The 20,899-nt window shown below is 50.7% G+C and overlaps 1 protein-coding gene and 1 long non-coding RNA gene across 2 annotated transcripts in view; one reads left to right on the top strand and one right to left on the bottom strand.

The window, feature by feature from the left end:
- The window catches only part of NPLOC4 (NPL4 homolog, ubiquitin recognition factor), a 61,574-nt gene extending 44,327 nt beyond the window's left edge, over positions 1–17,247 (bottom strand). The window contains exons 1-3 of the mRNA XM_058704947.1: positions 17,097–17,247; positions 13,594–13,674; positions 3,648–3,760 (exon numbers count right to left, since the gene is read on the bottom strand). Of these exons, the coding sequence (XP_058560930.1) occupies positions 3,648–3,760; positions 13,594–13,674; positions 17,097–17,111 (209 nt within the window). The 5' untranslated portion in view covers positions 17,112–17,247. The remainder of the gene's footprint in view (positions 1–3,647; positions 3,761–13,593; positions 13,675–17,096) is intronic.
- Positions 17,248–17,353: 106 nt separating this feature from the next.
- Positions 17,354–20,647, top strand: LOC131498098 (uncharacterized). The gene is made up of 3 exons (XR_009255280.1): positions 17,354–17,569; positions 18,876–19,048; positions 20,557–20,647. It is a non-coding gene; the product is annotated as an uncharacterized LOC131498098 (long non-coding RNA).
- The last annotated feature ends 252 nt before the right edge of the window (positions 20,648–20,899 follow it).

The following is a 20,899-nucleotide window of genomic DNA, read 5'->3' as shown; positions in this document are numbered from 1 at the left end:
CTAGCAAGGGACCGGACGTTCCTCAACACCCCCAGCCGTGGAATTCTTGGCTCGGCAGCTACTTCTGCTTTAGCAGACCTACTCCGACAAGCACCGCGGAGCTCCGGACAGAGTACGGAGCTCCCCCAGGGTCTCGACAACCCACAGTAGCTCAAACAAGAACAGCGAGAGAACACTGCACGACAGGGGCCCCGAGCTTGGCTTACACAGTCGTTCTCTGGGCGACGGGAAGCGAGGCCTTGAGCCAGCCTGTCCAAAGCAGGTTGCCCAGCCTGAAAGGCCACACGTAAAGCCAGACGGCTCAACAGCCGGGAGAGACCACCAGCTGCGAATAGGAACCAAGGAGGAATCCTGTCTTCCTCCACCCACTACGCAGCGGTGGATGCTGTAGTCACTCAGGGTCTGAAACCAAAGGCCTGCTGTGCCGCACGCACCGGGGTGGGATGAGGGATGCTACCTGGCTCAGGAAGCCCAAAGACAGAAATGAACTCGAAGGCCCTCCAGGTGCACGGGCCCCCTTGTCCCAACAGAAGCAAGTGCAGGCCTCCCTCCACGGAAAAGCCACTCCCCTGCAGCTCTCCAGGACTCCCCAAGACCAAGTTTGGTCAACTACAAGCTCTCAAAAAAGGGTCACCAAATGCAGGAGAGAACCGAGTCATCACACGCACAAGTGGGCAGAGACAACAATACCAGAGAAAGAGAACCGAGGACTTCAGATTTGGAATTACACGACTTGGAACACAAACTGCCACAGAATGGTCACCGGAAACGGGATGGAAAAAGCCCAAGCAGCAAGAGGCCACCCAACAACATGGGCTTCTGGGAGCAAGGTGGCAGGGTCACAGATTTAGTAAATCTTCCCAAGTCCCCCTCGTACGGACAGGCCAGACAACCACAGACAGCACTAACAACAGTGCACCCCGATTCCATGCGGGGGAGACAGACCACAGACACCCCAAGACCCAAGACAGAAGCCTCACGCGTGTGACTGGCCAAGGCAGAGCCCCCGGGGAGCCCAGCGCTCCTCACCGGAAGCCTAGAGGCCGGTGTGAGAGCAGTGTGGCCCCCACGAGTGCATGTTGCTAACAGCTGGATCTGAAAAGAAATCAATTCGAACATTTTAGAAGTGAAAAATGTGGGGCGCCTGGGTGGCGCAGTCGGTTAAGCGTCCGACTTCAGCCAGGTCACGATCTCGCGGTCCGTGAGTTCGAGCCCCGCGTCAGGCTCTGGGCCGATGGCTCGGAGCCTGGAGCCTGTTTCCGATTCTGTGTCTCCCTCTCTCTCTGCCCCTCCCCTGTTCATGCTCTGTCTCTCTCTGTCCCAAAAATAAATAAAAAAAAAAAACGTTGAAAAAAAAAATTAAAAAAAAAAAAAAAAAAAAAAAAGAAGTGAAAAATGTAATCACTACAATAACAAAGAGAACTGGGGAGCAGTGATATTTAAAGAGATAATGGCGGGGCGCCTGGGTGGCTCAGTCGGTTGGGCATCCGACTTCGGCTCAGGTCACGATCTCGCAGTCTGTGGGCTCCAGCCCCGCGTCGGGCTCTGTGCTGACTGCTCAGAGCCTGGAGCCTGCTTCCGATTCTGTGTCTCCCTCTCTCTCTCTGCCCCTCCTCCACTCATGCTCTGTCTCTCTCTCTCTCTCTCTCTCTGTCAAAAATAAACATTTAAGGGGCGCCTGGGTGGCGCAGTCGGTTAAGCGTCCGACTTCAGCCAGGTCACGATCTCGCGGTCCGTGAGTTCGAGCCCCGCGTCGGGCTCTGGGCCGATGGCTCGGAGCCTGGAGCCTGTTTCCGATTCTGTGTCTCCCTCTCTCTCTGCCCCTCCCCCGTTCATGCTCTGTCTCTCTCTGTCCCAAAAAAAATAAAAAAAAAAAAAAAAAAAAAAAAAAAAAAAAAACGTTGAAAAAAAAAAATTTTTTTAAAAAAATAAACATTTAAAAAAAAACAAAAAGAGATAATGGCTACAAATTCTGCAGACCTGATCTACAGGTATAGGAAACACAGTGTACATCAGGCAGGATTAAAGGAACCAGGAATCCACACCTGGACAGATCAGACAGAAACCAGGACCCCATGAGAAACAGAAGATCTAAAAGCAGCCAGAGGGAAAAAAGGATCACCTCTAAATGAACAACAGAGTCAAGCAGACTGGACTACAACCCCAGAGGCCAGAAGAAGTGGGGAAAGACCAACACCAAGGTCAAGGAGAGGCACGTCACTCCTGCCCAAAGACGTCAGGTAAGAGAGAACATAGCCCTCAAGGTCAGATCCAAGTTGGACAATAACTAGTACGACTATCACTGGAAAGATACATTCAAGCGTGACTCACAGCGCCTCCAAGTGCCCCCCAGGATGGCCGAGCTGCCCCGCTCCCGGGCCCCACCCCTCTGGGACAGCTCTATGACAACACTACAGTTTGGGGGCTTTCTCTCAGAGGCGTTTCGCTCTGTAACCTCCGCCCTTGCTGGCATCCGCTATCAAAACAGTTTTGGGTAACACAGGCGTCATCCGCATGCTCGCCGTGGGCAGGCGCTACGCGGCCACGGGAAGGCGGCACCGCTACTCGCGGACCAAGAGGGTGAGGCCCAGGGGGGTTAAGTAATTTCCCCAGATGAACTCAAACCACGGAACGTTCACGAGAAGTGATTCTCAAGATACAAAGCCCTTTACAAGAGGAAGGATGACCTCACCCACGTGGGGAATGGACGTCAACAACAACGAGAGGCTTTAGCTAATTACAGAAACAGGCAAGTGGCAGGTACCCAACAAATATCTGTTGAGGAACAAATGAATGAATGTTATAATTGCGTATTTTTCCTCCTAGGCATACTAATTCACGAACCTAAAAACGATCACACAAATTGTCCAAATAGCCTATTATTCTAACTGGTAAACAGACGCAGGGCCGACTGCCAGCAAAGCCAGCTCGATCACCACAGCAGCCACACGGCCTGCAGCCCCAACAGGAGAGAGCTCCAAGCTCGCCGCCGAGGACGGAGATCACCGGCAACGTGAGCAGGTATGCCCAGACAGTTCGGACAGGAGTCAGCAAACTTCTTCTGTGAAGAGCCAAACAGTAAATATTTTCGGCTTCGGGGGCCAGGCCGTCTGTCACAATCACTCAGCTCTACCCTTGGAGCACGAGAGCACAGCAACGCATGGATGTGGCTGGGCTCCAATTAAACTACGGAGAACAGGCAGCGGCCACGGTAAGAGGTCTCTATGTCCTGGAAACCCTACTGACGTGACTGCCCCCCGCTAAGGAGCTCAAGGGGGTCACGCCACCAAGAAATATAGTGTGGGCGACGGCCCCTCCTCCCCGCCAAGCAGTCCTGAGGCAGAACTCCCCACGGCCATGTTCAAGGTCCTTCTCTGCAGAGACAGAGCTGAGTGTGCAGCTGGGCGCACACCCCGAACCCGTAACTCTCTCTCCTCAGTGACAAAAGCTCAGAATCTGCAAGTCAATCAGCTCAGCACAAGAGGACCAGTGGAGCCGGTGTGACTGCTGAAATCCCGGCAAAAAACACGCTCACCTGCACTCCAGCCACCGCGCAGTGGCACTGGGAGGCAATCGGGTAGAATGAGCGATCGGTGGGCCACTGGAGTCACCCCCTCCCCGCCCTGTCATCCCCCCACGGCACTTACTTGATTTTGAGCAGACTCAGGGATTTGGTAGATGATGCTGTTATCTCTCCAGTCTTGTTTCTATTTATGTAAACTGAGAAGCCATTATTCTGGAAGCCAAACTCTTTTGCGACCTAAAACAAGCAGAAAACAACAGAGATTTAAAAAAATTTCGAGTATCACTACTCGGGCCACACACATACCAAATAATAATATTAGAACACTCGTTAAATTTAGAAACTGTTCCTCATGAACCAAATTTCTTTTGTTATTTTGCTCTCTTGGGAGGAAATTTGTGCTGCCCACACAGATGTCAAGTAAAATGAAAAAAGTGGCCAAGCAGAAGCGAAGATTTGTGTAAATGATTGAATGACACATGTAAGAGTTTGATGCAAGCAAAAGTCACGGCCGTATCTGGAAAGTTTATTTCTATTTTTGAAATCAATTCCAACGTTAAAGCCCAGCAGAAGAAAGCCAGAAGTGAAGAACGAGGCTCCCATGTCTATGACAGCAAGTGTCCACCATGCCAGGTACTCAGTGGGTGCCGAGAATACTCACTGCTCACTCACCAACCAGTAAACAGTCTTACGTGCCGGCTCCACTCTGGGCGCTCCGAACACGACCGTGAACAACAAAGCCAAGGTTCCTGCTATCGAGGACCTCAGCATCACAGTGGGGAGAGAAAGTTAGCAGATGAGAAGCACAGGTCGAGGTCAGCACCACGGCAGGAAAGGAAGAGAGGGAAGCATGGGAGAGGCCACTCTAGATGGGAGGACAGACAGGCCTCTGCGAAGACCACGTCTGAGCAGAGGCCCGGAGGAAGAGACTAAAGCTGCTACTCAGAGCTGAGAAGGAAGAGTGCAGCCAGCAGGAGCAGCACAGAGGCCGAGAGGCAGGAAGGGGGTGGGAAGAGAGAGGCCAGTGAGGCCAGAGCCCAGCGGGCAGAAAGGAAACGGTCAGCAACAGAATGGGAAGGGGGACAAGAGCTGGCACACAGGGCCGCAGGGGCTAAGGGCTGGGGGCTGCCAAGCCATCGACAGTCTGGAGGTGGGAAGAGAGCCCAGAGGAGACGGGCTGAGACACGGCCGAGACTTGGGGACGGAGCGGGGAGGACCTTCCAGCTCTCATAATCAACGGCCTCTGCTGATGGGTGGGATGAGGGGCAGGACAGAGTGAGGGAAAGGAAGGACATAAGCGGGGTGTTCAGACTTCTGGCTTGGAAGCAGGTGGGATGGAAGCCACACCTGTAAGGAAGCAAGGAAGAGGGCCGAGGAGGAGGAAGACTGAAGGGAAAGCCACGCCTTCCCTCCAACGCCCAGGCGCCCTGGGGAAGGCATCAGCCGGCAGTCAGCACCTGAGACCCAGCCAGGAGAGGAGTCCGAGCCACGGCTCAATGCTCAGGGGCCAGCAGGGCAGAGGCAAACGAAGAGACCAGGAGTCTCATCAGAGAAACAAACGATAAAAGAGAATCAAATGGAAACTCTACAACAGAAAAATACGATGACTGAAACGGAAAACACCGATGGGCTTGCCAGCCGAAGGGAGAGGCAGAAGGAGTCAATGTACCTGAAGACAGATTACTAGAGCCTGCATGACCTCAAAACAGAGATTTGTCAGCAAATGAACAGAACCTTCAGAACTCCTGGGACAACATTTAATTAACGATCCTACGGAAAAGAAAATAGAGAACTGGAAAGTATTTGAAGAGAGAATGGCTGAAAACCTCAAAAGTGACAACAAACCGAGTAACAAATCCAGGAAGTTCAGCAAATCCCAAGTGAGATCCATTAAAAAACCACCCCTAGGTGCATGCATCATGCTCGAACCACTGACAGCCGGAGATCAATGGAGACCAGAAGACAATGGAAGGACGCCTTCAAAGTGCTGAGATGGAACAAAAATCTGTCAACTCAGAATTCTGTATCTGGCGAAAATACCCTTCAAATACAAAGGCACACTGAAAACGTTTTCAGGCCAAAACCTAAGAGGGCGTCACTAGCAAGCCTCCACTACAGGAAATGCCAGATGTTCCCCAGGCTGATGAACGCAACACCAGATACAAGTCACACCCAGGAAAAACACTGGAAGAATAAGGCAGAAAGTATGACAGCAAAAACTCTAAACTATACGATAGGAAACTATCACATTAAATGTTTCATGATTGGTTTAAAAAAATTGTTTATGTTTATTTTCGAGAGAGAGAGAATGAACAGGGGAGGGGCAGAGAGAGAGAGACACACAGAACCCAAAGGAGGTTCCAGGCTCTGAGCTGTCAGCACAGAGCCCGACGCAGGGCTCGAACTCACGAACTGTGAGATCATGACCTGAGCTGAAGTCAGATGCTTAACTGACTGACCCACCCAGGTGTGTCTCATGTGCTTTTTAAAATTTTTTTTTTTTAACGTTTATTCATTTTTGAGAGACAGAATATGAGTGGGGAAGGGGCAGAGAGAGAGGGAGACACAGAATCTGAAGCAGGCTCCAGGCTCCGAGCTGTCAGCACAGAGCCTGGCACGGGGCTCGAACTCACAGACTGCGAGATCATGACCCGAACCGAAGTTGGACACTCAACCCCCAACCGACTGAGCCACCCAGGCGCCCCTCTCGTGATTGGTTTTAAAAAAAGAACTGCAGGGGCACCCGGATGGCTCAGTGGGTTGAGCGTCCAACTCTGTGATTCTGGCTCAGGTCATGACCTCACTGTTCATGGGCCCAAGACCCATGATGGGGTCTGCACCGACAGCGTGGAGCCTGCCTGAGATTCTCTCTCTCTGCCCCTCCCCGCCTTGCGCACGTGTGTGCTTTCTCTCAAAATAAAAAAATGTACAGATTTATTGCTAAAACCTACTATTAATTCACTATGAGAAAAAAGTTGATTTAATGATTAACCTTACATATTAACCTTATTTTCTACCGATTTCATTTTTGAATGTTTATTTATTGAGACAGCGCGTGTGCGCGAGAGCACAAAAGCTAGGGAGGAGTAGACAGAGAGGGAGAGAGAGAATCCCAAGCAGGCTCCACATGGTCAGTGTGCAGAGCCCGATGCGGGGCTCGAACTCACAAACCACGAGATCGTGACCTGAGCTGATATCAGACGCTTAACCAACTGAGCCACCCAGGCGCCCCTCTACTCATTTTAAAGAAATGGATTGCAAGCGACTCCAACAACCAGGATAATAAGGCAAAAAGCATGACAACAAAAACTCTAAACTATGTAATAGGAAACTGTTGAAAACTCTGAAATTCTCCAAGTGATAAGAAATGGTCTTCAGACAAACAAGATTTTTTTTTTTTTTAATTTTTTGTTTTTAACGTTTATTTATTTTTGAGACAGAGAGAGACAGAGCATGAACAGGGGAGGGGCAGAGAGAGAGGGAGACACAGAATCCGAAACGGGCTCCAGGCTCTGAGCTGTCAGCACAGAGCCCGATGCGGGGCTCGAACTCACAGACCGTGAGATCATGACCTGAGCCGAAGTCGGACGCTCAACCGACCAAGCCACCCAGACGCCCCCAAACAAGATTTTCTATGAGACAAACGTGGTATCTGATACCGTCCATATGGTTTTTTCCAGGCTAAAACTGACATTAATAAGGGGCCACTGGGTGGCTCAGTAGGTTGTGTCCAAGGCTCAGGTCATGATCTCACGGTTTGGGAGTCTGAGACCCGCGTCGGGCTCTCTGATGTCGACGCAGAGCCCACTTCAGATCCTCTGTCCCCCTCTCTCACCCCTTCCCTGCTCTCTCTCTCTCTCTCTCTCTCTCTCAAAAATAAAATATTAAACAAATAAAAAAGGCATTAATAAAATAAAGCACGAGCAAATGAAGACCATGAAATGTGTATTCCCAACTGCAGAAAAAGACTAAAGACTAAAGATAACGTCTTTAGTTTGACTTTTCTCTGAAATAACTTAGGTATAAACTGAAGTTCACCGACTGTGGCATTTCGGCTCTTCTGCAAAAGTGTCGTGTGTTTCCGTACGCGATGCCTTGCAAGCTATTCCCAAAAATGAGAAAGCTTTCACCAGAAGGGTGAGCTCCACGGAAGCTGCCACACACTCCCAGGATGAAAAGGCGTTTCCCGAATGGGGTAGGGTTGCTGTAGAGCCGGCCCTTTGTGCGAAGGCAAGTCCCCCCGGGACCGCATGACCAGAGCTTTGTGCTTCCCGTCGGGCCTGAGATGCAGCAGCGTTTTCAAACGTGCTGACCGGCAACAGTACTTCACATACGTCGAATCCCACTTCTGAGAGAGACAGGAGTGTACGGAGTACTTTTTTATGCTACTCCAACGAACTGCTTCCGCAAACTTTTGAGTTCTTTATCTAAAGATCCGGCAATCTACCACGAGGCACCGGCCGTTAACAACGGAAGTCTGAGCACAGTCTCACAAGGGCATCATCGAGGTCCTAAAAACCTTATAGTCACACCTGAGGTAAACTCTGCGTACGGTTACCGTAATATGGTACGGAATGAAATTAATACACGTATCATTCAAAGTAACAAGAGCACACGGCATGATTCCATTTACGTTAGACTCAGAAACAGGCAAAACCAAAATCTGGGGTTTAGGAACGCACGCTGAGGCGGCACAACACAGAAGAGCGGGGAAGCCCTCCGCGTCGAGCCCGGAGAGAGCCGAGGGAGCGGGGAAGGCCGACCGGCCGATCCCGCGGCACCGGCGGCGCCCCCGCTCGACCTAAGTGTCTCCGTCACCTTCCGTCACTCGGCTGCCTGTAATGTGCGAGCCCATCTTAGGATGTACTTTACTTCGTGGTTAAAAAAGAAGAAGACGGGACCGGGTCCCAGACCGCAGAGGGCAGTCAGGACGGGACGGAGCCCTCCACCTGCCCGGGCGGGGGAGGGACAGCGGCGGCCCGGCGGGTCAGCTGAGGAGCACGAGGGGTGGGCATGGGCACGGGCACGGGCCGGACGAGCGGCCCCTCCGAGGGGCTTACGGCCTGGCGGCGCGCAGGACAAGGGGCGTTAGATGGTCTCAAAGAACCAGCCGCGCTGAGACCGCGAGAGCCGCTCCACCTCACCCGCGTCCTCACACTCGCAAACGTGGTTCCTTAGAGGGCGCAGCGCCACGTGCTGAGGCGGGATCAAGGCCGTCCAACGTGGGGACAGCAAGCCGGAGCCGGCAATGGTCACGGCGGCCGACACACGAGTCTGTGAGGGAACGGGAAAGCCCCTCCAAGCCCGCTTACGCACAGCCAGATCACTAGTTACTGAAAATGAGCACGATCTACTTCGTGAGACCCCCGGGGTGGTCCTTCGCGGAGACACAACGCGCGACGGCAGATACCAAGGACCGGGGGTGGCGAGAAAGAGGAGCTATCTGTTTATGGGGAGAGTTTCAGATTTGAAAGACGAAAAAGTTCTGGAAACAGATGGTCGCGACGGTTGCACAACGATACGCGTACACTTAACACTACTGAACTGTACACTTAAAAACGGGTTAGATGGGGGCGCCTGGCTGGCTCAGTCGGTGGAGCGTGGGACTCTCAGAGTTGTGAGTTCGGGCCCCACGCTGGCTGTAGAGATTACAAAAAAATAAACTTTAAACTCTTAAAAGAAAATGACACACAAAATTTACCGTCTAAACCAATTTTTAAAAATTTTTTTTAAGTTCATTAATTTTTTTGAGAGAGACAGAGCACGAGTGGGGTTGGGGCAGAGAGAGAGGGAGATACAGGACCCCAAGCAGGCTCCGGGCTCCGAGCTGTCAACACAGAGCCCGATGTGGGGCTCAAACCCACGAACCGCCAGCTCATGACCTGACGCAAAGTCGGACGCTTAACCGACTGAGCCACCCAGGCGCCCCGAAACCAATGTGTAAAGTAATCTCCGGGTGCCTGGGTGGCTCAGTCGTTTAAGCATCCATCCAACTTCCGGTCAGGTCATGAGCTCGTGGTTCGTGAGTTCAAGCCCCTCACTGGGCTCTGTGCTGACAGCTTGGAGCCTGGAGCCTGTTTTGGATCCTGTGTCTCTCTCTGTCCCTGCCCTGTCCACGCGGTCTCTATCTCTCAAGAATAAACATTAAAAAAAAAAAAAAAAAAAAATTTTTTTTTTTTTTTTAATTTAGAGTAATCTCTATAGCCGAGGGGCCTGAACTCACGACCCCAAGATGAAGAGTTGCGTGCTCCACCGACTAAGTCAGCCAGGCGCCCCTGTTAGGCGTTATTTTTAAACATAATTTTTAAAAAGATATAAATCTACATTTATTGACATAAAACCATTCCTTAACGTATTGTCAAGTGAAAAAAACCAAGTTACAAATTCTCCTGTAAGTTTTTAACATCTTTGGAATGGATGCATCTTTTCTTTTTTTTTTAATTTTTTTTTTTTTTTTTTAAATTTTTGAGACCGAGAGACAGAGCATGAACAGGGGAGGGTCAGAGAGAGGGAGACACAGAATCTGAAACGGGCTCCAGGCTCTGAGCGGTCAGCACAGAGCCTGACGCGGGGCTCGATCTCATGGACCGCGAGATCATGACCTGAGCCGAAGTCGGACACTCAACCGACAGAGCCACCCAGGCGCCCCGGAATGGATGCATCTTAGGAACAATGGAGTGTTACAGTTCTTGCCTGCGGGGCAGCAGGACATACAGGTAACTGCCTGAGCTCCTGTAAACCTGTCCCCTAGGTAGCATGGTTGAATAACTGTCATCCCTCAACATTTCTGTCAAACAAGCCATCTAATGATCAATCAAGGAAAGAACAGGAATTCTGGCTGCTGGGCCCCGCCCGCTAGCAAGACAGCAGTTTTTGAGTATTCCCAAGAAAACCTCCAGTACCAGCGCCTACAGAACAGGTGTGGGCAGCTGGTGTTAATCCTCCTGACAGAGCAGAAGATGACCCTCTGCAGGGAGATGGGGACAGTGACAGCTGAATCCAAACAATGGTTCAGAAGGGCCAGACTCTGAATATGACATTGGAGAGAGATCCGACCCAATTAATTTCACTTAGATTTTCCTTCTTGTGTCTGTATAAGAACAACACGTGATTAAAATAAACTTCCAGGGGCGCCTGGGTGGCTCAGTCAGTTAAGCATCCAACTCTTGTTTTCAGCTCAGGCCATGATCTCGTGGTTCGTGAGATCGAGCCCTGCACTGGGCTCTGTTCACAGTGCAGGGCCTGCTTGGGGTTCTCTCTCCCTCTCTCTTGTCCCTCCCTTGAGCACATGCCCACACGCTCCCTCTCTCTCAAACATTTTTTAATAAATAATTCCAAGCAAGTCTAGAAAAACACTTTATGAAAGTATAAAACCTAAATGACAAGGGAAAGCAGGTGTGAAAGCATTTTTTCTTTCCTAATGGTACATAAATGTTTCTCCTTAAACTCAACAATGTCTTAGATTTGATGAAATACAGCGACAGTCCGGTACGATCCCACTTGCTGAAGATGTGCACACACCTGTGTATGTGTGCACACGTGTGCACTAAAGACGCGCCACGTTAACGGTTATTTCTGAGTGGTTCTCACTTGCTTCTTTATACTTTTCTGCATCGTTTGCACCTTTTATAATTAATCCACATTATTCTTCTAACCAGAAGAAAGGATTTTCATTTAAGGGGAAACACATTTCAGAGTAATAAGTATGTTTGTTTTTTGAGTATTCCCAAGAAAATCTCCCCTAGACAGTAACTACTATGCAGACGATGGCTTCAGAGACAAAGCGGTCAAAGCTACCCCACACCCCCCAACTCCAACCCTCCCAGCGACTGGTTGTCATTCTGCGTCCCCCTGTGTGAGGTGACAATGAACTACCCAGAGGGAAATACTAGCACTGTAAGGATACTTGTAAAGCAAATAAAAGTGAGAACTACGATGTCATATTCTTAGGTTTCTCTGAAACCTGAACGTAACCTGTTTGACAACCCTACATTTGCTACCAAGCACAAAAGCCTCAAGTTAAAATCAAAATCATATTCCTACATGGTCACTACAGATTTAAGAAATTTCCCTACCACAAAGCCTCAAAGAAAAAAAGACAGCACACAGGACTCTAATGGCTGGTGTTTATCACACAATTGCCTAAGCAGTGGCTACTTAATGCTTAATCTCAGTCTCAGATGATCTCTCGAGAATTCCAGAATGCACCGTACCCCAGCTCGACTCGACCCCTAGGAGCAAACTGACCACGGTCAGCAGCTACAAAAAGAGCAAAGAGGAGGAAATTAGAATTTCTTAAAGACTCAGAGATTCTCCTCTCTGGCATGTAGCGCAGCTATTCTCTTTCCTTTTATTCTTATAAATATAGCCCTGTAAGCAGTGCTATGGCATTATGATAGCAACTACCTTTTAGAAACCGAATTTCCCAAGGGTGGCTGGGTGGCTCAGTAAGTTAAGCATCCGACTTCAGCTCAGGTCATGATCTTACAGTTCGTGAGTTCGAGCATCACATCAGGGTCTGTGCTGACAGCTCAGAGTCTGCTTTGGATTCTGTGTCTCCTTCTCTGTTCCTCCCCTACTCACACTCTCTCTCTCTCGAAATAAATAAATAAACGTTAAAAAAAAAAAAAAAGAGGAGGGGCACCTGGGTGGCTCAGTCTGTTAAGCGTCCGACTTCGGCTCAGGTTATGATCTCGCAGTTCGTGAGTTCGAGCCCCGCGTCGGGCTGTATGCTGACAGCTCAGAGCCTGGAGCCTGCTTCCGATTCTGTGTCTCCCTCTCTCTCTCTGCCCCTCCCCTGCTCATGCTCTGACTCTCTCTGTCTCAAAAATAAATAAAACATTAAAAAAAAATAAAAAAAAAAAAAAAAAGAAAGAAAGAAAGAAACCATGGCTGCCTGGGTGGCTTAGTCAGTTAAGCGCCCGACTTTCGCTCAGGTCATTATCTCACAGTTTATGAGTTTGAGCCCCACGTCCGGCTCTGTGCTGACAGCTCAGAGCCTGGAGCCTACTTCAGGTTCTGTTTCCCTCTCTCTCTACCCCTCTCCCACTCATGCTCTGTCAGTCTCTCTCAAAAATAAATAAACATTAAAAAAATTAAAAAAGAAAGAAACCAAATTTCCCAAATAAGTGTTGTGGACCCACTAACAGATGACAGCCCAGTGATCGTCCTAAATCTGTTTACTTCCCAGGCCTTCAGTTTCCACCTTTGTGAAAAAAAAGAAAAGATCAGACTACATGCCACCTAAGATTTCCCCTGGCTCTAACAGTCTATGACCCCGAAACCTTTTTGGTTTATGAAAATGAAAAACAATATTTATTATTACAAAGGTAACATCTGCTCACAACAGATTCAAATAACACCGAATGAATAAAGGTGGGCACACTTTTTCCCTAAAGGAAAGTACCTATTTTCGCAAGCCATATGGTGTCCATCACAACTACTCAGCTCCTTGTTGGAGTTCAAGAGCAGCCAGACGATACATAAACCAGTGAGTGTGGCTGGGTTCTGATAAAACTTTATTTACAGAAATAGGAGGTCAGGGAAACGCAATCAGCGTGCCGAGGGGGAAAAAAATTAGCCCATGAGCCACAGTTTGCCAATCTCTGGCATGGGGTATAAAGCAAAGGCCACTCTCCTCCCTGGGTGACCCTTCTTAAATCTGGCTGTGCTCTTTCCCACTACATTCTGTGCTCACCCAACACATCTGTGCACGTGGCTCTAAGTCTCTAAGGAACAAAGTGGATCACTCTATACGTGTTTTTAACAAGTCTCCTTTGGTGACAGCCGAAGTCTTTCACTCTCCAATTTTTCATTCTCGTAAACACCAGTCCCGTGAACTATTTTTCCACTCATCTTCGGCCCCCCTGGTCCTACGAGTGTAACCAATGGTCAGCTGTGACACGATCTGATGCCGGGTCAGTCCAATCCGTCATGACAGAGAAAAGCAGTGCCAGGGGCTGAGCTAGGGAGTGGGCAGAATCAGGAGAGGAGGAGGGAAGAGGCAGCACAGACGGGAAGGGAGCAAAAGGGGGGGGGGGGGGGGGGAGACACACCCAGGCCACAGCTACCTTTTTCAGAAACGCTGCAGCTGTTTCTCTCTTCGTGGCTGTGATCCGCTTCACCCCGTCCGGGGACTGGACACGGATTATCTGTCACAAATGAAACAAGGTGGTCACCACACGGATGAGTAAGCTCCCGACCTACCACTGAAACTAACATCTGCAGTCTCTCAGCATCTGGGTCACCGAAACTTAGAGCCAAACCTCACCCTTCCCCTGGCAACACCCAAGCCAGAATTTCAAAAGATGAAGCCGAGGTAGAGGAGATTCACCACCACAAGGGAAGAAACCCCATCACCATTTCACTCAGAGAAACACTTCAGTTTTTAACCACTATTCACAAGGAAGATATCTGAAACACTTAACATTTTTCTCTTCGGATTTACAAAAACGACAACAAACAACAGCAAGAAAAAACTCCTCCATGAACCACGAACAGCCAGCCGGGTTCTTTAAAAAAGATCTCACCATGTTCCAGAATCCGTACACAAAAAGTAGAGTGATCTAGAAGAATCACAGGAAACCTTCTAATTTGTGAACTTTAATAAAGAGACTAAAAGAAAAGAAATAAAGGTGTTTAACACCACAGTGAGCTTGGCAGGGTTTTAAGAAAAAAGATCTTTCTGGCAGGCCTGGAAGGCCACACAAAGAGCACCACTTTCTAGGACTGGATTTTTATGCTGATCAAAGTCCTTGGGGGGCGGGGGGTGGGCAGGGGGGGGGGGGGAGCTGCCATGCACAGCCCACCGTCCAAGTGCCTGCCTTAGTCAGGGAGCGTGAAAGGACATGCCCTGCCACGAACAAGACAGACAGCGCTCCCAGGGACACCTGGGACAGGAGGAAAGGGCAGGAGCACAGCACCCAGTGCTCCCGGTGCACTCTCCTCCCGGCAACTTCTGCACTGTGCCCCGTACAGAAAACCACACACACACCAAACTAACAACAGAACCCTTTACACATGGAAAACGTCACAAGCCATTGTTTTTAAAAAAGGTTTTCACTGGAGCCACCTGGCTGGCTCAGTTGGAGGAGTGTGTGACTCCTGATCTTGGGGTTGTGGGTTCAAGCTCCGCGTTGGGTGTAGAGATCACTTAAAAATAAAATCTTAAAAAAAAACAAAACAGAATTTTAATTAAAAAAAATTTTTTTTCACTGATTCACAACAAAATGCCACAATGGCTTTTGGTCTACTGCCTGCTACTTTCGAACAAAATAAGAATAATCTAGATTCTCCTCAAGTAGCTGGACTGTCTCATTTCCTACTTTCACTTGACTGAAAAGGCTTTGTCTCCACAGTTCTCAATTTTGAAGATTTTGTTTTGAATAACCCTTAAGAAATCCCAATTGTTAAGAGCACAAAACATTTTCTGTTTGCTTAACTACATCTGTTCAACTTTCTCCCTCGTCAGCGAGGAGCGCAAATCCAGATTCTTTTGAGTTTTGATTTCTACTCCACTTCACTCTGGACTGAACACCCAGAAAAACGTTTCCATGATGCACAGCACGAGCAGCAAATACTTCCATTTGTTCCTGAAACCTGTCTGCAACACTGTGGCACGTTAACAAGAGCTGCGTTTCTCTGTGGGAGATTCTGTGACCCTCCCTTTGACCGTTCACTTCGGAACAAGAGCATGACGCTCCACCTCTGAGCCAAAGGCCAGGCTTACATGTTTCTGGAATGTTCTGAAGCTTAAGAAGTCCTTCTATTTGATCATCTGCAACAGGGCAGAGTCCAGGTTTCTCAACTAAACCCAGTATTTAACTCCAACAAACATAATTTGTACCGAGGGAAGTCCTAGTGTGGTCTCTGACGCAGGCCACCAAATAGAACACACAAGGAGAGGCAGAGACACACAGCCTCCTGCTAACTTAGGTTTCACTATCTAGAAGAAAATGAGCCTGGAACACTTCTTGGAGAGTCCAAGCATTAGCAAGATAAAAATCAGTTACACCCACAGTTTCTCACCTAGCCTTACACACACCAGTGGAAAAATGTCCTTTTCTAAAACAACATGTTTGTCCGTGGCTACTTGAACTGAAATATGACAGTAAAGAGAGTTTGAAAGTAGATTTGAATGCTGATTCTCATCCTCTTTTTAGAAGTTACTGATGGGGTGCCTGGGTGGCTCAGTCGGTTCAGCGTCCGACTTCAGCTCGGGTCATGATCTCACGGGTTCGTGAGTTCGAGCCCTGAGTCAGGCTCTGTGCTGACAGCTCGGAGCCTGGAGCCTGCTTCGGATTCTGTGTCTCCCTCTCTCCCAGCCCCTCCCCCACTGGTGCTCTGTCTCTCTCTCTCTCAAAAATAAAAATTAAAAAAAAAAAAAAAAAAACATTAAAAAAAAAGAAAAGAGGGGCGCCTGGGTGGCTCAGTCAGCTCCGCGTCTGACTTCAGCTCAGGTCATGATCTCATCACTCCGGAGTTCGAGCCCCCCCGCGTCGGGGCTCTGTACTGTCAGTGTGGAGCCTGCTTCAATTCCGGTCTCCCTCTCTCTGTGCCCCTCCCCAGCTCACGCTGTCTCAAAAATAAAAACATTTAAAACAAGAAAAGAGTCAATTTCTCTTAAGTTTCTCTTGGGGCATTTATTCCCTCTGCTCATCCATGGGAAACATGGAGGAGACGCCAGGGGGCCTGCACGGCAGCTGAGGGAGGGCTAGAGGAAAGCCTCCAACTCCAGAGCTCCTTCCTGTAGACCCAAGACATCCAGAAGGCAGAATCCAGGCCAGTCTGGACCCCCCAGCCAAACTGCAGAAGCCATCACTCCGCTGAAGCAGGAATAGTACCTGCCACCCAATACTGCTTTGCTTTCCCCCCAGAAATCCCAAATATTCCTTAACATTAACCAAAATTCTTCTGTCCACCTGGTCTGTTGATTTTTTTCCAGCCACATTTACTTCTGAGAGGCAACTTGCCACAAGTCAAGGGAGGACTGTTTTGTTTCCGATTTGGTTTTGTTTTTTTTTCCTCCTCGTTTCCACTGACTTAAGGGGCACGGCGGGGGGGATGGGGGGAGGGCATGCCAATTCCTAATTCCTGGTCACAAGTCAAATTCTAAAACGTCCCCTTTCAAACAGGTAGCTGTCAAACTGTCCTTGCCACCGAGGGGCAGGAGGCGGCGAGCCGCCGTGCGCCCCCCGCCCGGCACCCCGCGTCCGCAAAGGCCCCTCTGGACACAGAGCTCTCTCCTCGCGGGAACTCTGAGCCGGCACCTCCGGGGCCCGGTGCGCGGGCAGGGGCGCGCCCCGGCTCCGAGGGCCCGCCGCCCCGCAGCCCTGCCCGCGCCGGGGACGTGGTGGCGGAAGGCCCGCGGCCCCGCACCCGACCCGGCCCGGCCCGCCCGGCGGGGCCCGCGCGGCCCGCGTCGCCAACGGCCGGGGAGGGGCGGGAGGGCGGGGACGGCGCGAGCCCTCGGCCGGGAGGCGGCGGCGGGAGGCGGACTCCGCCGCCCCACAGGCCGCGCCGGTAAATCTGCTGCCTCATCCCGGCGCCCCGCTCGCGCGGCCGCCCCACTCACGATGCTCTCGGCCATGGCGGCCGATCCCGCCTCCGGGCTCGAGCCCCGGGCCGCCGCCGCCTGCCGCCCCGCGGGCCTCGCAGCCCCGGCCCCGGCCCCGGCCTCAGCCCCGGCCTCCCGCCGCCGCCGCCACCGCCGCTCCAGCTTCGCCGCCGGCCGCCACCGCCGCGACGTCCGGCGCCTCGTCCAACGCGCTCCGCCGGCAGCGCAGCCCCGAAACTGAGTTCCGGCCCTCCAACGGCCCGCGCATGCGCAGGCGCGCGGCCCGGGAGCCCGCCTCGGAGCCGCGCGCCCCCGCCCGGCAGGCGGGAAGGACGCCCCGGGGACGCGCTGCTTTCTGAAAGCGCGGGCAGCGCGGGCCGCGCGGGGAAAGGCCGACTCTCACCCAGAAGCCATCCCTGCTGGCTGATAATTGAGGAAACTAGCACGCCCTCCGTCTTGCCGGTAGCATGCAGAGAAATAATTTCAGGAAGGTAACGTCACACTTTGATGCTACGAAAAACGAAAAAAGGTATTGCCAGGAATCCGACAGAAGAGAAACAACTGAATTTAAACTGCATGTAAGGTCAACATTTCTCCGCCCCAGAGATGTAATATTCTAAACCGTGCCGCCAGGGCCAGCCTCACGGGCCACCGACTGGCCCAGAGGCCCCGCCCCGTGCTGGGTTCGACGCTTAGCTGCCAAGGGCTCGTAACTCTTCATAATGTTCAGCTAGGAGCCCCTCCTTGTTTTGCACTGGGCCCTGCAAAGTCCGTGGCTGACCTTGCCCATGACTGTGGGGGAGAGTTATGAAAATTTCTAAAGGCCAAAATCCGTGTTTTTTAACCCCGTGGCTCAGCTTCAGGTTGTATTTATCCCCTGTGCTGAAAAGTTCAGGGGACTGCCACTCTCCTTTCCTCCCTGTCGGCACCTCCCACCTTCCCCAGCTCTGTTATTTACTGCTCCAATACCAACGTTTACACCACCATCTGTTCTATAATCTCAATCTCGAAGTCATTTGAGCTTGCCTTGTTCAGTCTGTCAACAGATAACTTTTCAAGTGTCTTCTCTGTGTGTGGCTTGGCTAAGCTAATGCCGGGAATAGAGCAGAAAGGGATCCCCTGGTGGAGTCTTCCCAGCAGGAGGCAGGTTGTAGGTATACATGTAGGTATACAATGTCCAGTAATGGACAACCAAAGCAGGGGAGGGGGTGGAGGGTGATAGAGACTATTTTATTTTTTTCAGTTTGTTTATTTCTTTTGAGAGAGAGAGAGAGAGAGAGAGAAGGAGAGTGAGAGCACAAGCACAGGAAGGGCAGAAAGAGAGAGAGAATCCCGAGCAGGCTCCACACTGTCACTGTCAGAGCCTGATGCAGGACTCCAACTCATGAACCGTGAGATCGTGACCTGAGCCTAAATCACGATTCGAATGCTTGACGGACTGAGCCACCCAGGCGCCCAGAGGCTATCTGAAATCAGATGGTCAACAAAGACCTCTCTAAGGAGATGATGTGTGAGCCGGTCCTAGGTAAAGTGAGCGATACGGGTATCTGAGGGAAGAGTGAAAGGGTGAGGGGAAAGCATGTACAAAGGTCCGGCGGCGACCTGAGAAGTGCTGGGTGCTCCAGGAGCAACAAAGCAGCCAGCGTGGCTGGAGTACCATGAGTGAGAGCAGGGGAGGGCTGGGTCAGGAAGAACCACGTGAGACGTGGAAAGGCCTTTAAATTCTATTCTAAACAGAAGTTAGGAAGCCTTTGGGGGGAAGAGAGCAAAGAAGGCATGCTCTCCATTATGTTTCAGAAGGATTCTCCGGAAGCTGAATGGACAAGAGACAGCGGGGAGAAGCAGGGAGACGGGTGAGGAGGCTGATGCCATAGTCCAGAGGACAGCGGGGTGACAGCAAAGGCGGAGAAGTGTCCAGATCCAAGACAAACTCCAGAGGGAGAGCCGAAAGGGTTGCCTGGAAGATCAAGGTACTGGGTTTCATTCCACCAACACGCACCTTTCTATTTCCTGCTTCTCTTTTACAGAATGGCCTCTGGTGTTTTTGCTTCTCTTCTATCCAAACATATTCATTAAAAAAAATCTTTATTGGGGCGCCTGGGTGGCGCAGTCGGTTAAGCGTCCGACTTCAGCCAGGTCACGATCTCGCGGTCCGTGAGTTCAAGCCCCGCGTTGGGCTCTGGGCTGATGGCTCGGAGCCTGGAGCCTGTTTCCGATTCTGTGTCTCCCTCTCTCTCTGCCCCTCCCCCGTTCATGCTCTGTCTCTCTCTGTCCCAAAAATAAATTAAAAAAAAAAAAAAAAAAAAAAAAACGTTAAAAAAAAAAATCTTTATTTACGAGAGAGAGAGAGAGAGACAGCAAGCAGGGGAGGGGCAGAGAGAGAGGGAGACACAGAATCCGAAGCAGGCTCCGAGCTGTCAGCACAGAGCCCGATGCGGGGCTCAAACCCATGAACCATGAGATCATGGCCTGAGCCTAACTCGACGCTTAACTGACTGAGCCCCCCGGACACGCCTATTACACTGACTCTTTAAAGTTCTATGGTGGTCGTTTCACTTTGCTAGGGCTGCCGTAACAAAATCCCACAGACTGGAGAACTTAAACCTGTTTTCTCATGGTTCTGGATGCTGGAAGCCTGAGATCAAGGTGACCAAGTTCGGTTTCTTCTGAGGCCGGCCGCCTTAGCTGGCAGACAGCTGTGTCTTTCCTCTGTGCTCAGGCATCCCTGGTGTCCCTCTGTGTGTCCCAATTTCCTCTTCGTACAAGGCCATTGGCCCATTTGCCTCATTTTAAGTTGATAACCTCTTTTTTTTTTTAAGGAGATTTCAAAAAAAATTTTTAACATTTATTCGTTTTTGAAAGCGGGAGAGAGACACAGAGTGCAAGCTGGAGAGGGGCAGGAAGGGAGACACAGAATCTGGAGCAGGCTTCAGGCTCTGAGCTGCCGGCACAGAGCCCGATGTGGGACTCGAACTCACACACCGTGAGATCATGACCTGAGCCGAAGGCAGCCACCCAACTGACTGAGCCACCCAGGCGCCCCAGATTTAAATATATTAAGATGAAATTCTCAGGGTGCCTGGGTGGTTCAGTCACTTGAGCATCCAACTCTTGATTTCAGTACAGGTCATGACCAGGGTCATGGGATCGAGCCACATCGGTCTCCGTGCTGAGCATGGAACCCATTTAAGATTCTCTCTCTCCCTCTACCTCTCTCCCTCACTCACACACTCTCTCTCTAAAATATGAAATGATATGAAATGAAATAAAAATGAAATTCATGTAACATGCTGTTAACCATTTTAGAGTGAACAATTCAGGGGCATTTAGTGCTTTCAAAATGTGGTACAACCACGTCCTCTGTGGTTCCCACACACTTCCATCACCCCCAAAGGGAAACCCCACCCCATTCAGCAGCAGCCCCCCATCCCCCTCCCCCAGCCCCTGGCAGCCACTGATCTTCCTTCCGTCCTTACAGATTTACCTATTCTGAGTATTTCACGCGATGGCATCCTACGGTGTGGGCTTTTGTGTCTGGCTTCCTTCACTGAGCGCGAATGTTCCAAGGCCCAGCTATGTTGTAGCAGGTGTCAGAGTTCTCTTCCTTTCCATGGCTAACATTCCCTTGGGTGGATGGAGCACATCATTTGGATTATCTGTTCTTCGCGGATTCACACCTGGGCTGCTTCCACCTTTTGGCAGTTGTGAATAGTACTACTGTGAATATGCGTGCATGTGAATTTGTTTGAGTCCCTGTTTGCAGTTCAGGACATACCTGGGGGCCAGATGCCTCACAGTGGGGCTCTCCCTCAGCACCTTAG

The sequence above is a fragment of the Neofelis nebulosa genome, chromosome 16 (assembly GCF_028018385.1).
Source record: "Neofelis nebulosa isolate mNeoNeb1 chromosome 16, mNeoNeb1.pri, whole genome shotgun sequence".
Lineage (NCBI taxonomy): Eukaryota > Metazoa > Chordata > Mammalia > Carnivora > Felidae > Neofelis > Neofelis nebulosa.
Note: the sequence above shows the minus strand (reverse complement) of the source record. Positions and strands in the feature narration are given on the sequence as shown.